Here is a 16,305-nt window from a genome sequence, read left to right as displayed (position 1 = left end):
TCTAATGTACCAGAAAGAAGACGAAAAGATGTGTGTGTGTGTGTGTGTGTGTGTGTGTGTGTGTGTGTGTGTGTGTGTGTGTGTGTCTATATATATATATATATATATATATATATATATATATATATATATATATATATATATATAATGGAAGGAAACATTCCACGTGGGAAAAATTATATATAAAAACAAAGATGAGGTGACTTACCGAACAAAAGCGCTGGCAGGTCGATAGACACACAAACATACACACAAAATTCAAGCTTTCGCAACAAACTGTTGCCTCATCAGGAAAGAGGGAAGGAGAGGGGAAGACGAAAGGAAGTGGGTTTTAAGGGAGAGGGTAAGGAGTCATTCCAATCCCGGGAGCGGAAAGCCTTACCTTAGGGGGAAAAAAGGACCGGTATACACTTGCACACACGCACATATCCATCCACACATATACAGACACAAGCAGACATATTTAAAGATTTAAAGGTCTTTAAATATGTCTGCTTGTGTCTGTATATGTGTGGATGGATGCGTGTGTGTGTGTGTGTGTGCGCGCGAGTGTATACCCGTCCTTTTTTCCCCCTAAGGTAAGTCTTTCCGCTCCCGGGATTGGAATGACTCCTTACCCTCTCCCTTAAAACCCACATCCTTTCGTCTTTCCCTCTCCTTCCCTCTTTCCTGATGAGGCAACAGGTTGTTGCGAAAGCTTGAATTTTGTGTGTATGTTTGTATTTGTTTGTGTGTCTGTCGACCTGCCAGCACTTTCATTTGGTAAGTCACATCATCTTTGTTTTTAGATATATTTTTCCTACGTGGAATGTTTCCCTCTATTATAACTATATATATATATATACATACACACAAAATTCAAGCTTTCACAACAAACTGTTGCCTCATCAGGAAAGAAGGAAGGAGAGGGAAAGATGAAAGGATGTAGGTTTTAAGGGGGAGGGTAAGGAGTCATTCCAATCCCAAGAGCGGAAATACTTAAAAAAATGGCTTTGAGCACTATGTGACTTAACTTCAAAGGTCATTAGTCGCCTAGAACTGAGAACTAATTAAACCTAACTAACCTAAGGACATCACACACATCCATGCCCAAGGCAGGATTCGAACCTGCGACCGTTGCGGTCACTCGGCTCCAGACTGTAGCGCCCAGAACCGCACGGCCACTCCGGCCGGCGGAAAGACTTACCTTAGGGGGAAAAAAGGACGGGTATACACTCGCACACACACACACACATCCATCCACACATATACAGACACAAGCAGACATATTTAAAGACAAAGAGTTTGGGCAGAGATGTCAGTTGAGGCAGAAGTGCAGGGGCAAAGATGTTGTTGAATGACAGGCGAGGTATGAGTGGTGGCAACTTGAAATTAGCGGAGATTAAGGCCTGGTGGATAACGGGAAGAGAGGATATATTGAAGAGCAAGTTCCCATCTCCGGAGTTCGGATAGGTTGGTGTTAGTGGGAAGTATCCAGATAACCCGGACGGTGTAACACTGTGCCAAGATGTGCTGGCCGTGCACCAAGGCATGTTTAGCCACAGGGTGATCCTCATTACCAACAAACACTGTCTGCCTGTGTCCATTCATGCGAATGGACAGTTTGTTGCTGGTCATTCCCAAATAGAATGCGTCACAGTGTAGGCAGGTCAGTTGGTAGATCACGTGGGTGCTTTCACACGTGGCTCTGCCTTTGATCGTGTACACCTTCCGGGTTACAGGACTGGAGTAGGTGGTGGTGGGAGGGTGCATGGGACAGGTTTTACACCGGGGGCGGTTACAAGGGTAGGAGCCAGAGGGTAGGGAAGGTGGTTTGGGGATTTCATAGGGATGAACTAAGAGGTTACGAAGGTTAGGTGGACGGTGGAAAGACACTCTTGGTGGAGTGGGGAGGATTTCATGAAGGATGGATCTCATTTCAGGGCAGGATTTGAGGAAGTCGTATCCCTGCTGGAGAGCCACATTCAGAATCTGATCCAGTCCCGGAAAGTATCCTGTCACAAGTGGGGCACTTTTGTGGTTCTTCTGTGGGAGGTTCTGGGTTTGAGAGGATGAGGAAGTGGCTCTGGTTATTTGCTTCTGTACCAGGTCGGGAGGGTAGTTGCGGGATGCGAAAGCTGTTGTCAGGTTGTTGGTGTAATGCTTCAGGGATTCCGGACTGGAGCAGATTAGTTTGCCACGAAGACCTAGGCTGTAGGGAAGGGACTGTTCGATGTGGAATGGGTGGCAGCTGTCGTAATGGAGGTACTGTTGCTTGTTGGTGGGTTTGATGTGGACGGACGTGTGAAGCTGGCCATTGGACAGGTGGAGGTCAACATGAAGGAAAGTGGCATGGGATTTGGAGTAGGACCAGGTGAATCTGATGGAACCAAAGGAGTTGAGGTTGAGGGAGGTTCTGGGTTTGAGAGGATGAGGAAGTGGCTCTACAAAAGTGCCCCACTTGTGACAGGATACTTTCCGGGACTGGATCAGATTCTGAATGTGGCTCTCCAGCAGGGATACGACTTCCTCAAATCCTGCCCTGAAATGAGATCCATCCTTCATGAAATCCTCCCCACTCCACCAAGAGTGTCTTTCCACCGTCCACCTAACCTTCGTAACCTCTTAGTTCATCCCTATGAAATCCCCAAACCACCTTCCCTACCCTCTGGCTCCTACCCTTGTAACCGCCCCCGGTGTAAAACCTGTCCCATGCACCCTCCCACCACCACCTACTCCAGTCCTGTAACCCGGAAGGTGTACACGATCAAAGGCAGAGCCACGTGTGAAAGCACCCACGTGATCTACCAACTGACCTGCCTACACTGTGACGCATCCTATGTGGGAATGACCAGCAACAAACTGTCCATTTGCATGAATGGACACAGGTAGACAGTGTTTGTTGGTAATGAGGATCACCCTGTGGCTAAACATGCCTTGGTGCACGGCCAGCACATCTTGGCACAGTGTTACACTGTCCGGGTTATCTGGATACTTCCCACTAACACCAACCTATCCGAACTCCGGAGATGGGAACTTGCTCTTCAATATATCCTCTCTTCCCGTTATCCACCAGGCCTCAATCTCCGCTAATTTCAAGTTGCCACCACTCATACCTCGCCTGTCATTCAACAACATCTTTGCCCCTGCACTTCTGCCTCGACTGACATCTCTGCCCAAACTCTTTGTCTTTAAATATGTCTGCTTGTGTCTGTATGTGTGTGTGTGTGTGTGTGTGTGTGTGTGTGTGTGTGTGTGTGTGTGTACCCGTCCTTTTTTCCCCCTAAGGTAAGTCTTTCCGCTCCCGGGATTGGAATGACTCCTTACCCTCTCCCTTAAAACCCACATCCTTTCTTCTTTCCCTCTCCTTCCCTCTTTCCTGATGAGGCAACAGTTTGTTGCGAAAGCTTGAATTTTGTGTGTATGTTTGTGATTGTTTGTGTGTCTATCGACCTGCCAGCGCTTTCGTTTGGTAAGTCACATCATCTTTGTTTTATAATAGGGAAACATTCCACGTGGGAAAAATTCCACGCAGGAAAAATATATATATCTTTGACAACAGGTTTTCCTCATGCACTTATTTCTGGAATAAAAATAAGCATTAGTTGCACAATTTACATCCTGTTTTATTCTGCCGTAAATGCACATAAGTACCAGTGCACAAATGGCTCGAAAGGATATAGATATCTTGTACTGTAACTACTTTCAAGCAGTCTTAACTTTTTGTGTTTCTAATTCACAGATGGGTTATTGTAAAATTGCATGACACTCTTATGTTAGATTTAAAACATTTGAAGAAGACCTCTGTTTTATCTATATTAACTAAGGTTTTGATTATGTGAGAAGTGTGCCCCAAATGTGTTGCAAGAGGTGGAGCTACTGTATTCGCTGTGAGCACCAAATCTTTCATGAGGACATTACTGTACAAATGATTTCAGTTGTCCTGCTTGATTAGTGTTTGAGCTCAGTGTTTGAAGCGTCATTTCCATCCTCCTCATAAAAACACCAGGCGTTGTTTACGCAGCCACAAATTGAAATTTTTTTCACCTTTTATAATATATATAGATTTAAGTGTCAGGAAGTTGTTTCTGAAAGTATTTGTATGGAGTGTAGCCATGTATGGAAGTGAAACATGGACAATAAATAGTTTGGACAAGAAGAGAATAGAAGTTTTCGAAATGTGGTGCTACAGAAGAATGCTGAAGATTAGATGCGTAAAACACATAACTAATGAGGAAGTATTGAATAGGATTGGGGAGAAGAGAAATTTGTGGCACAACTTGACCAGAAGAAGGGATCGGTTGGTAGGACATGTTCTGAGGCATCAAGGGATCACCAATTTAGTATTGGAGGGCAGTGTGGAGGGTAAAAATCGTAGAAGGAGACCAAGAGATGAATACACTAAGCAGATTCAGAAGGATGTAGGTTGCAGTAGGTACTGGGAGATGAAGAAGCTTGCACAGTATAGAGTAGCATGGAGAGCTGCATCAAACCAGTCTCAGTAGTGAACACCACAACAACATATAATATATGTTAGTTCCATACCTGTTTTACCAAGTATTTCATACAAATCTTCTGTACCATGGCTAAACTCCTAGAATGTAGCATAAGTATAAATAAATTGTGGTCTGACCCAACTGGATCACTTAACTGTATTCTTTCAGCACCCTCGTAGGCGACGGTTACTGGAGGACTATGAAGTTCCAGAATACTTCCAAGATGACTTATTCCAGCATGCTGGAGAAGAGCGTCGTCCCCCCTATCGTTGGTTTGTCATGGGACCAGCTAGATCAGGCACTGGTATTCATATTGATCCACTTGGAACATCTGCTTGGAATGCTCTTATATCTGGTCACAAAAGGTTTGTTGCTTCTTCCTCTCATAAATATTAACATATCCCAAATTGTTCGTGAGGTATAGCACTGTAGATAGAGGTCTGCGCAGATGCAGAATTCCCCAGTAATATGTTCGTTTGCTTAGCTGTCTTTCACAGCAGCAATTATAATAATTTTTATTGTTTTTTTTCCTGCCTTATGCTAACTGCAAAAAATAATTTTTTTACCAGGTGCATTTAGCTTTCATTTCTAAAGCATTTTCAGTGGGCACAGTATATTTGCTTCTTGTGTACATATTCTGCACACCACTGTTTTTCCTTCGTTGTTAGCAGTGACTAAAGAAAACTGTGATTCTTCAACTTCTCCTGGCGTATTTCTTGCGCAAACAGTCCACGGGTGTACTGCCGGTCCATAGTGTCCAATGAGCACAATATTTCAGCGATCAGACATGTCGCCGTCGTCAGGTGCACTGACGAACTGAGTTCCTGAGGGCGGGCGGCTGTCCTAAATCCCCTTCCCCTGCGAGGCGTTCTCTCCGCGGTCCTCGGCCGCGCGTTGGCGATCGCTGAGAGGCTGGCATCGGCATCTGTGGTGGTGGTATCGGTGTAACTGCCTCTTCCGTTCTGGTCGCTCATTCATTTTCTTTGCTGAGCCTCTTTTTAATTTGACTCAGCCCTATTGTCAGCAACATTAGGGCACCTACATATTTGCTGGCCAAATACCTGGCAGAACTACTAAGCCCTTACATGGGTAAATGCCCTCATCACATTCGGAATTCTTCAAGCTGAAAGACTCAGGGCTCAGATATCCTGGTGAGTTTTGACATTGTCTCATTATTCACCAGGGTGCCTCTTCGAGAGTCAGTTGAGCTCATTGCACAGAAATTTTCGTCTTTGGTTGTGAATTTCTGTATGGAGTATTTCGAGGAGGAAGCCTTGGCATCATCCAAATGAAAACCTACTTGTTTTCTACATTATGTTGATGACACGTTTGTGATATGGCCCCATGGAAGGGACAAGCTCCTAGACTTCCTTACACACCTGAACTCCATACATCCGAATATCAAATTCACTATGCAGACCGAAGCAGAAGGAAGTTTACCATTCCTGGACGTCATGGTCAAAAGAAGAGCGGATGGCACCCTGGGCCATCAGGTACACAGGAAGAAAACGCACACCGACCTGTATTTGCATGCAAATAGCTGCCACCACCCTTCACAGAGGAATGGGGTACTAAAAATACTGGTGCACAGGGTGCGCACCATCTCGGACGCAGAGAATCTGCCCCATGAGCTGGAACACCTCAAAACTGTATTTCGGAAAAACGGGTACTCGGAATGGCAGATCAGACGTGCACTCCGCCCCACCTCTACAGTACAGCGTGTGGAGATGGACGAAGTCACGGAGGAAGAGACAGCCACCGCCTATATACCGTATGCTGGAGCACTATCAGGGAAAATAGGACGAATATTGAGGAAACACAGAGTAGAAGCTGTCTTTTGCCTGCCCAATGAAACATTAACATTATTGGGAAGTGTCAAAGACGATCTCGGTTTGCAGAAGGCCGGCATATACCAGATTCCCTCTGAGTGTGGGAAGACCTACATTGGACAGACAGTGCCCGCCATCTAAGATCGTTGCCGAGAACATCAGAGGCACAATCGACTTATATACCCCAGCAAGTCAGCAGTCGCAGAGCACTGTTTGTCTGAAAATCACGAAATGGACTACCAACATACTAGGGTCTTGGCAAAGACATCTAAATACTGGGACAGCATCGTTAGAGAGGCTATCGAAATTCGTACCAGGGACGGACTTATCAACAGAGATTGTGGCTATAACCTCAGCAAGGCACGGGAACCAGCACTGAGTCTAATTAAAAAGAGGCTCAGCAAAGAAAACAAAAGAGCGGCCAGGGCGGACGAGGCAGTTACACAGACGCCGACACCAGCCTCTCAGCAATTGCCGATGCGCGGACCACAGAAAGAACGCCTCGCGGGGGAAGGGGATTTAGGACAGCCGCCCACCCTCAGGAGCTCAGTTCATCTGCACACCTTACGATGGCGACATGTCTGATCGCCGAAATATTGTGCTCGTTGGACACTATGGACCGGCAGTACACCCGTGGACTGTTCGAGCGATAAAGAAAACTGGTTATACATTTACTCGTGGCAGTTTTCCCCTTTTCAGTTCTTCTTTTTGTTAAGCTGCATTGATGTTTTTTCTCCAAACTTTTGTAAAACTTCAGAAGACTTCCATGTGTATTGGGGGGGGGGGGGGGGGGGGGGGGTGAGTGAGAGCACTTAAACCAGAAAAAGAATGGTACTTTTTCAAAAGCCACTGAAGTAATAATTATTTGTGCTTACATGTATCTGAGTGCCTCCCATCAATCATCTGCTTGTGTGTGGTGGCCTTTGCTTGTTTCTGTTTAATAACGTAAAATAATTGAATAAAATTTTATTAATAGTAACAAGTGTGCTGAAAGCAATTAATGTAAACAGTCTACAACAGTATTCCCAGATGCTGGTAGAGTTTCTGTCTGGGTGAATTTTTCCCATTGTGGAAGTATTATTAAGTAAACTATACTGATGAGTGGTGAAACTGCTAGGTTTTTTTTCCTTGTTCTTTTTTTTTTTTTTTTTTACTTAATTAATTTATTTATTTTTATTTTTGGCTCGATGCCTTTTGTGAACATTTAATGTAAAAATTGAATATCTATAATTTGGAGTAAATGGGCAGGAGATGATGTGAGAATTGCTTGTATCACACAGTGAAGTGGAATAATGGATTCAGAAGGGGAGTGGGACTACAGCATGAGTGAAAGTGACGGTGCATTTTGGGAAACGACTTGCAAATGTTGAAGGTAGTGAGATTATGGGATCAAAGAATGTGTTTAAAGGAAAATCCAATCTACATAATTCAGAGAAAGCTCGTATTGCTCGAAGATCAAAATGATAAAAGTCGTGAAACAGCCATTCACATTGAAGTGTGAAGCATTTTGTGCTTGACAGTATGCTTCACCACTAGATGGATCTACTCTATACTTAGCCACAGTTTTTGGTGGTGGCCTGGCCGTACATAAGAGATGAGTAGTTGGTTGGTTGTCACGTCCACATAAATGACTGTGCAAAAGTTACAGCATTACTGGTATGTGATTATTACTGCTTTCATACATGGTCCTACCTCTGATAGGGTAAGTCATCCTCTGATATGACCCATGGAGCAAGGGGTTGGGAGGAGGTGTGGCATAAGAATAGACAGTGGTGTTCTGTAGATTGTTTAGACAGTGGAAGTTACTTTGGAAGAGGTGGGAAGGATTGTGGGTTAAATGTTCATTTCCAGGTACAACAATAGATTGTCAAAGTCATGGCAAACGATGTTGTTAAGCTATTTGCCATGCGGAGCAATGAAGAGGTTGCCGGGTCTGCAGGGGAGATGCACTGGTTTTAAACCTTCTGGCAGGTTAAGACTATGTGCCAGACCGAAACTTGAATCTGGGACGTTTGCCTTTCACGGGCAAGCATTCCTTTCTTCAAGGAACATTAATGAGGCAATATGTTGGGAGGAGGGTCGGTACCCCCCCCCCCCCCCCTTCCCCCCCCCCCCCCCCCCCCCCCCCCCCCAAAAAAAAAACCTAACGACTTTATGTATGTAATGGATTGATATATTATTATTATTTTTAATTAATATGAATTAGTGTTCTTATAATTGTAATTATTTTTTATTTTGATCATGCTGTTGCATCCTTGAGTCCCCGTTTCGTGATGTACTCATGTCCGGTTAATGGCTGACACTAGCATCACGAAACGTATAATGTTCAATGAACATGTAGCAACATGTTTCTCATCACATCTAGAATGGTTGTCAGTGCTATGATGTAAGTTGGACTTAGAAAATTTGCGTCAGCCGGCCTCGGCTGCGCGATGACGTCTAGGTCAGGCGATAAGTGTAGTTACGTAACAAAGCTGTTGCCTCCTTGAGCCCCCCGGTTCGTGATGTACCCATGTCTGGTTAATGGCTGACGCTACAGATCAGTTTGAATACAGATGAATTTATTTGTGAAAATAAAAAGTACAGTCACCAACAAACTTTACATATTCACAAACTCCTTTACCTTTAACCCAAATGAATACAGACTCATTTACAGATATTTTTCTCTTATTACGAGTATACAAAGACAATGCAGAAGGCGACATATAAACTGATTTACCAAAGTCTTTATTTGCAAGTTCTGCCATATGGTAGGTACGATAGGAGATAATGTCTCTATCAACAAAACTTTCAAGTCCGGGAACACTAGGTACTCCTGTACCTCCACGTACAATGGCTACAGTAAGCCAACCATTAGCATGAGAAAAAGTGTCATTAATATCAATACTAAAATTAAGTCTACATCCACAGAAAACACAAGGTCCGTCGACAAGTGCAGTAGCAGCAACACTCTTCACTGGAATGCGATTCTTCTTGTCTCCAGCTGTTTTGGCGAACTCGATGTTGTCGATCGTTTTATACCCTGTCTGTTTACAACGGCGACGAAATCTCCTGTAAGGCATCGTGGCGGCGTTCAATGCAGTTGCCTGTGCAGCAGCAGCAGTGCGAATGAGCAACTTCTCCTGACTGTACTTTGAATTTTCATAAATAAATTGATCATTATGCAAACTGATCTGTAGTGTCAGCCATTAACCGGACATGGGTACATCACAAACCGGGGGGCTCAAGGATGCAACAGCTTTGTTCCATCATGTCACTTATTGCTTGACCTTGTTGACCTGCCGCAGCCACGGCCGGCTGACGCAATCGTGGCTGTGCGCCAGCGGACGCGCATACTCTAAAACACCCAGTATGCGCGTCCGGGATAACGATCCGCTGGCACTGTGAAAATTTTCCAAGTCCAAGCTACCGCATGTACTATATAAGCCTCCAAGGTATGTGGGAGAACTTCTGTGAAGTTCGCAAAGTAGGTGATGTACCTGGGAGAAGTAAAGCTGTGAGGGTGGGTCATGAGGCATTAATCAGTTGAGCACTTTACCATGAAAGGCAAAGGTCCCAAGCATGAGTCCCGGAAGTTGTGCAGGAGATCTATTTGCAAACTAGGTTTGGAGCATTATGTCTTAGTAAGTCCTTCAAGGTACTGGGCATTACCTTTATCGTGGAACACACGCAACTTCTCCTGCAAACACCAAAAATGTATACTGGTGCCACACTCCTGTCCCATCCACTTCCTGGCTGGTCATCCCAACCATCAGCCACTCTACCCTCCAACCTTCCCTCCTCTCCCCATCTCCTCCTTCCCCTCACCCATTCCATCTGACACAGCCACAGTACAATGCAATGTAGTGTGTGTGTGTGTGTGTGTGTGTGTGTGTGTGAGAGAGAGAGAGAGAGAGAGAGAGAGAGAGAGAGAAGGGGGGGGGGGGGGGGGCAAGGGGAGCACTCTTGCTCTGAAATACTTTGTTTGAAAGCTTTAGCAATGTTTTCTATTGTTTTGTTTGTGTGTTTATCAACCTTTCAACACCTGAGTTATATGGTGAGTTACAAGGTGTGATTTTTGGGTAAGTACCGTTTTGAAATTATAAAAAAGACGTGCTAAGATATCTCAATAATTTTATTTTTACATGAAAGCCTGTACCTTAATCTACTTTTCTACATAATTTCCATCAATATTGAGGCACTTGTCATAACGTTGTACCAGTTTTTGAATACCCACCTCATAGAAGTCTGCCGCCTGACTTGTTAACCACTGCTTCACCACTGTTTTGACTTCGTCATCGTCTTGAAGACACTGACCGCCCAGGTGTTTCTTCAAGTGCAGGAACAGATGGAAGTCACTGGGCACAAGATCGGGGCTGTACAGGGAATGATTTCGAGTTTCCCATAGAAAAGATGTGATGAGACCTTTGGTCTGATTCACCACATGCGGACGGTCATTCTCTTGCAGCAAAACAATGCCCTTGCTCAACTTGCCACGTCTTTTGTTCTGAATTGAACGGCACAGATTCTGCAATGTCTTACGATGAGCTGCTGCATTGATTGTCTCATTACGAGGAAGAAATTCCACAAGCAATACTCCTTTTCTGTCCCAAAAAGCTGTGCACATGATTTTGGGCAAAAATTGTTTGCTTAACTTTCAATTTTCTGGGTGAATCTGAATGCCACCATTCCATGGACTGTTGCTTTGATTCTCGTGTGATGTAGGCCACCCATGTTTCATCACCCATAACAGTTTGGCTTAAGAAATCATCATTGTCATTGTGTACCGCTCAAGGAAAGTCAATGCACTGTCCAAACATTTGGTTTTGTGCACATCCGTCAACATTTTCAGTACCCAACTTGTGCACAATTTTCGGTAATTCAAGTGCTCGGTCACAGTGCCATACAAAACACTACGAGAAACATTAGGAAAGTCATCCAGCAATGAATATCGATCACTTTTAGGCCTCTAGCACTAAGAAATCTTATAACAGCCCGTACTTCACAGTCGGCGTGACTCAGGATTATCGGAGGCATCTTAAACACTCAGTACACAACGTAAATGAGGAAGAATCAGACTGTAATGGCGTCAGTACATAGACAACAGATGTAGGTACCCAGTGTGCATGCGCAGAACGCCGACCGCAGCGCTGCGGTGTGGCAAAACGGTACTTACTTAAAAAACACTCCTCGTATTTTATATTGGCTGCTTACTTGCATTTTTTAAACTTTCTGTTATTTTCCACATTGAAAGTTAAACATTCTGTACAAATTTTTATACATATTGTATACTTTATTTGAATTCCTTATCCCTCTTAAAGCTATTCTTTCATGAGCATGAATTGTTTTTTATGTATTATTATAGGTGGTGCCTTTTTCCAACTCATACACCACGTGAGTTACTTAAAGTAACTTCAGCAGATGGAGGCAAACAACGTGATGAAGCAATAACTTGGTTTACTGTGATATATCCCCGCACTCAGTTGCCAACGTGGCCAGCTGACTGCAAACCTGTGAGTATGGGATAGTCTGAGACTAGATGAGCCTCTCTTTCTCTCTACCTTGATATTAAATTTATGTAGCAAGTAACAATACCTATAGCAAAGACAGAAAGAAATATACGTATTTATAAATGATTGTTTTCTAATAAACTTTGTGTAAGCCTATCCAAGATTCATGTCATAACTTCAACAGTCTCTTTTGCAGCCCAGATTCCCCCTATGAGATTGCATCACATGGCCAGTTGGCTGAAAACGTAAATAAAATGCTAAAAATGCTAAGTACAATATTTAGATGTAACGTTTACCTATTTCAGCTTTGTAGTATTGTCCTTAGATGCTTATTGGTGCACTTGGCTTCTTTTCTCTTCATAGCTTTTCACTGAGTGCACAACCATCCTGCTGTAATTTGTATAACATTTGTGATGATGAGTGTCTAGCAATAAATGAACATCATCAGCCCATTTAACTTCCCATGGTAAATTGTTTCATCTTTGAAATTACTCATCGGAAGAGTTCCTCAGATTTGTCACTTAACATGGCCACAGTTTTTAAGGATGAAATCAAACAGAAAATGTATTATCTTATAGCCCTACAGACTTTATTCTTCATCAAATCTTTATAGTTATCTGAATTTGTACTTCAAGGAAGTTAACGGACACTTGAACAAAGTAATTACATGCTAAATTCTCACTGCCTGTAAGAACTTAAGTGAGATATCCATCCTTGATCAGTTTGCATACATGCAGACCAACAAAAGCCCCTCCTCTGTTTTGATTTCATTGAGACAGGAAACTTTCTTACGTAAGGTACTAAAATGTATACAGCTATGAAACCAGTGGTTGGAAGATGGTGTCATCTAGTGGGCAGTTTGGCCGGTATTACACTATCAAATTTCTTTGTCCAATATCTTTGTCAAAGATATTTGATAGTGTAATAGGGATCTTTGACAAATGTCGTCCAATATTTGATCAAATCTAGGCCGAGGCCGTATATTTGATCAAAGAAATCGCTTGTCTTCTGTTCACTGCAAAGTGCAATGCGATATGTTACCACGCGGAGCGCTAGCATCGCTGCAGCGTTCTGTCGTCTGTAGTGTTTTTATAACCATTGCCGGTAAATACAATTGGTGTGTGCCGACAACTACAGAATTAATAGAGATGTCTGAAGCTTATCAGGCGCTTTACAACGTGAGGCACCCTGAATAAAAAATAGATTAAGAAGATTGGAGACCTAACCTGACCTAACCTAACATAACATAACCCTCTCCTGTAGCAAGGAATCGGAGTGTTATAGTGAGCCTGTCTTCTGAAGATGTAGCAGTTCTTAAGTGAAAATTGTGCTTTGTGATATGAGGATACACTTCATTGAGCACATACAGAAATGTATGCTCATCCATTCTTAAGTAATTGATGTACGACTTGACGTCTTCCACTGTAAGCTCACGTAACAAGTTTTGTTGAATGCTTTTATCGTGTCGTCGTAAAACCCACGGCTTCACCCAGATTAGATTAGTTTTTCGTTCCATAGATCCGTGCTGAGGAGATCCTCGTGGATGTGGAACATGTCGATTTTTTTTAAGCTGAAATAAAAATACTAATAGTATGAATAAATACATCATTTGTTTCTATTAAAAATTTCGCCAGTGGAGTAGAAGGAGTTTGCCAGTAGTAAGTCTTTCAGGCTCCTTTTAAACTGATCTTTATTTCTAACTAAATTTTTTATGTTTCCTGGCAAATTATTGAAGATGAGTGTTCCTGAGTAGTGGACCCCTTTTTGAACTGAAGTAAGTGTTTTTAAGTCCTTGTGCAGATCATTTTTGTTCCTGGTATTGTATGTATGAACTGAGTTGTTTGTTGGAAAAAGAGATATATTATTTACGACAAATTTTATTAAGAAGTAAATATACTGAGAGGCAGTAGTTAACCTGCGAGCCGGAAGTATAGTGAGACTGTCATTTGGGCCTACGAGAGTTATAGTTTTTTTTGTTTGTTTCTCATGCCTAGATAACTGTACAAACATATCGTTGCATGTATTGTAATAATCATTACATATAATGATCCACATGCAACAATATCTCTACGGAAGTATCTAGGCATGAAATACAAAACAAAAAAGCTAACCTGCAAATCTCGTACGTCCAAACGACAGTCTCACTGTACTTCTGGCCCGCCAACAGTTTCATTTTCTTTCTTATTTTCCCCCGTACCAATGCAAGAATCTGAAGTACCCAGTTCTTTGAAGAGGTTTCTGCAGGAGGTCCGTGAATTTACTCCACAAATAATACGTATTACACGCTTTTGGACCTTGGAAACTTTTGTTTGACTTCAAGATTTACCCCAAAATATTATCCCATATGACAATGAAAGTATGCAAGCTTTTTCATTTTTATGTTGCCTATGTCTGCTAACACTCGAATTGCAAATACAGATTTGTTAAGGCGTTCTGCAGTTCTGTGGTGTGCTCCTCCCAACTGAATTTATTATCAAGTTGTAATCCCAGGACTTTTAAGACTGTCAACCTCATATGTATGGTTCCATTTTCTCCCCCCACTTCTTTTCCGCATGTGCACACAATGCAATTGGAGTACGTAGAACTGCTGCGGTTAATAACAATTTGTTGTCAGCCATCTTGAACTTTGACGAAAAATTTGATGACAGTGTAATACCCCTCGTAGCGCTACGTCAAAGATCTTTGTCCAATATATTGGACGGAATATTGGATCACATCTTTGATCAAATCTTTGACAAAGAAATTTGATAGTGTAATACCGGCCTTTACAATTAGTATTTTCCTTGTAAAGGATTGGCGATTGTTTGCATTGATTTCAAACGTTAAAGCAGTAACTAGCAAACATCATGTTCACTGCCCTGCTGAAATAATACACAATAAATGCTTAACTCGCAAGATAAAATTATTGATACAATGGAATTGCCTCTAAAGATACTATCACAGTGAGGAAACTGAGGCATGTGAAATACAACTTTAAAACGTCTATCCCATTCACCGCCATTCACTCCGTTTCCACTTCTAAAGTAATTTTTGGCTGGAAAACATTTAGAGTTCAGTGAAGAGAGATGCAGTCGTATAGGTATTTTTCAGATTCTGCTGGATGGAATCTGTTTCCTAGAAAAGTACGGATAAAATAAATAGGCATAAAATGGCACTTTTACCAAAAAGAATGTATTTTGACCAAAAAAGTCTTTCAGTGCCAGCTGAGTTTTTAATTGTTCTCGAAGTCTCATTTAAAATTTCATTAAATCTTTTCCAACAGTATTGCTGGACCTGTAGGAGATTGTATATCTATTGCCATATTTGACTCTCACTCTGTCATTCTTATTTTTGTAGGCTCTTTACACTAAAAAGCAGGCTCTTTCAATGTACTATAAAGTTATTACATAAGACTTACATGTAATGAAAACGGAACTGTCAGTGGTGGGACATTCAATGTTGATCTGCTCTCCTTTCCAACTTCATTCATGATGTCCTATGGTTAAACCAGGAACAAAGACCAGGATGAGATATTTAACATAAATTAGGGACACTCTTCAATATAGCCACCAGTATTCAGATTAGAGACTTCCTTGGGACAACAGAGTTAGCTGTTCATAAATTTAGCAAAACTTGTCTGGATAGTTCAAGTATTTGTAAGTCATACTGATTTGAACTATAATTGTCATACACAAATTTGCATTGTTAGCCGCATCAGGCAGAAAAGTCCTCTACCATTTTTGCTTTGAGTGGGGTAATGTGATGTTCTTTGGCAAGCTAGCGTAGAAACATCACAAAATTGGCTAAGTGCAAAATGCTCACATTCATTTACATGTGCAGGTTGTAGCAGAACAAATAGTAGGATATAAAAAGGATAGAACATCATAACATTTCAGAGCAAATTATTAAAACCTAAGTAGAAATCAAAGAAAAATACATGCCATTACACATCATATACTTGGTTCTGAATGTAACACCATATAGACAATTGCCATCATGTTCCATGCATTCCTCCAGGTGGCGAATGGTACACTCCATCACCCAATTCAACATGTTTGGTAAGATCTCCTCCACAACTGCAAGGAATTTTAAGTTCAACCACAGTATGAGGATGTGTAGTCATACACTTCACTTTTCAACTATAGTGGCCAGTGAATGCCTGCAAATCGGGAAATCTCTTGACCAGGAAAAAGATGTTGTAAGATGTTCAAGGATTGGCAGGCCGTATGAGCTGTTGTCCAGTCCTGTTGGAACAAAACATCACTGTTCCACCTAAGAAGGGGCAAGTTATTTATCATTTGGACACAGCTGTTTCTAGTAACTGTTACTGCACATCTATGAAGCTCCTCAATAAAATATGGACCAATGATGCTAAATGAAGCCACACAACACGACACAGTCATATGTTTACAGCACAGGGATTTTTCATGAGGCTGACTAGGGTTACCCGGGCTGTGGTACCTAGTGCCTGCAATTCTGTTTGTTTACACTACTAACTAGGTGAAAATGAGCCTCACCTAACTTCAGTATGAT

The 16,305-nt window shown here is 42.2% G+C and overlaps 1 protein-coding gene across 1 annotated transcript in view; it reads left to right on the top strand.

Annotated features, from left to right (window-relative positions):
• The window catches only part of LOC126485081 (bifunctional arginine demethylase and lysyl-hydroxylase JMJD6), a 132,400-nt gene that overhangs the window by 70,114 nt on the left and 45,981 nt on the right, over positions 1-16,305 (top strand). Inside the window, exons 4-5 of the mRNA XM_050108689.1 lie at positions 4,644-4,840; positions 11,649-11,796. Coding sequence (XP_049964646.1) covers positions 4,644-4,840; positions 11,649-11,796 — 345 coding nt within the window. The remainder of the gene's footprint in view (positions 1-4,643; positions 4,841-11,648; positions 11,797-16,305) is intronic.

Source organism: Schistocerca serialis, chromosome 6 (genome assembly GCF_023864345.2).
Source record: "Schistocerca serialis cubense isolate TAMUIC-IGC-003099 chromosome 6, iqSchSeri2.2, whole genome shotgun sequence".
Taxonomy (NCBI): domain Eukaryota; kingdom Metazoa; phylum Arthropoda; class Insecta; order Orthoptera; family Acrididae; genus Schistocerca; species Schistocerca serialis.
This window is presented reverse-complemented; position numbering and strand designations above follow the sequence as displayed.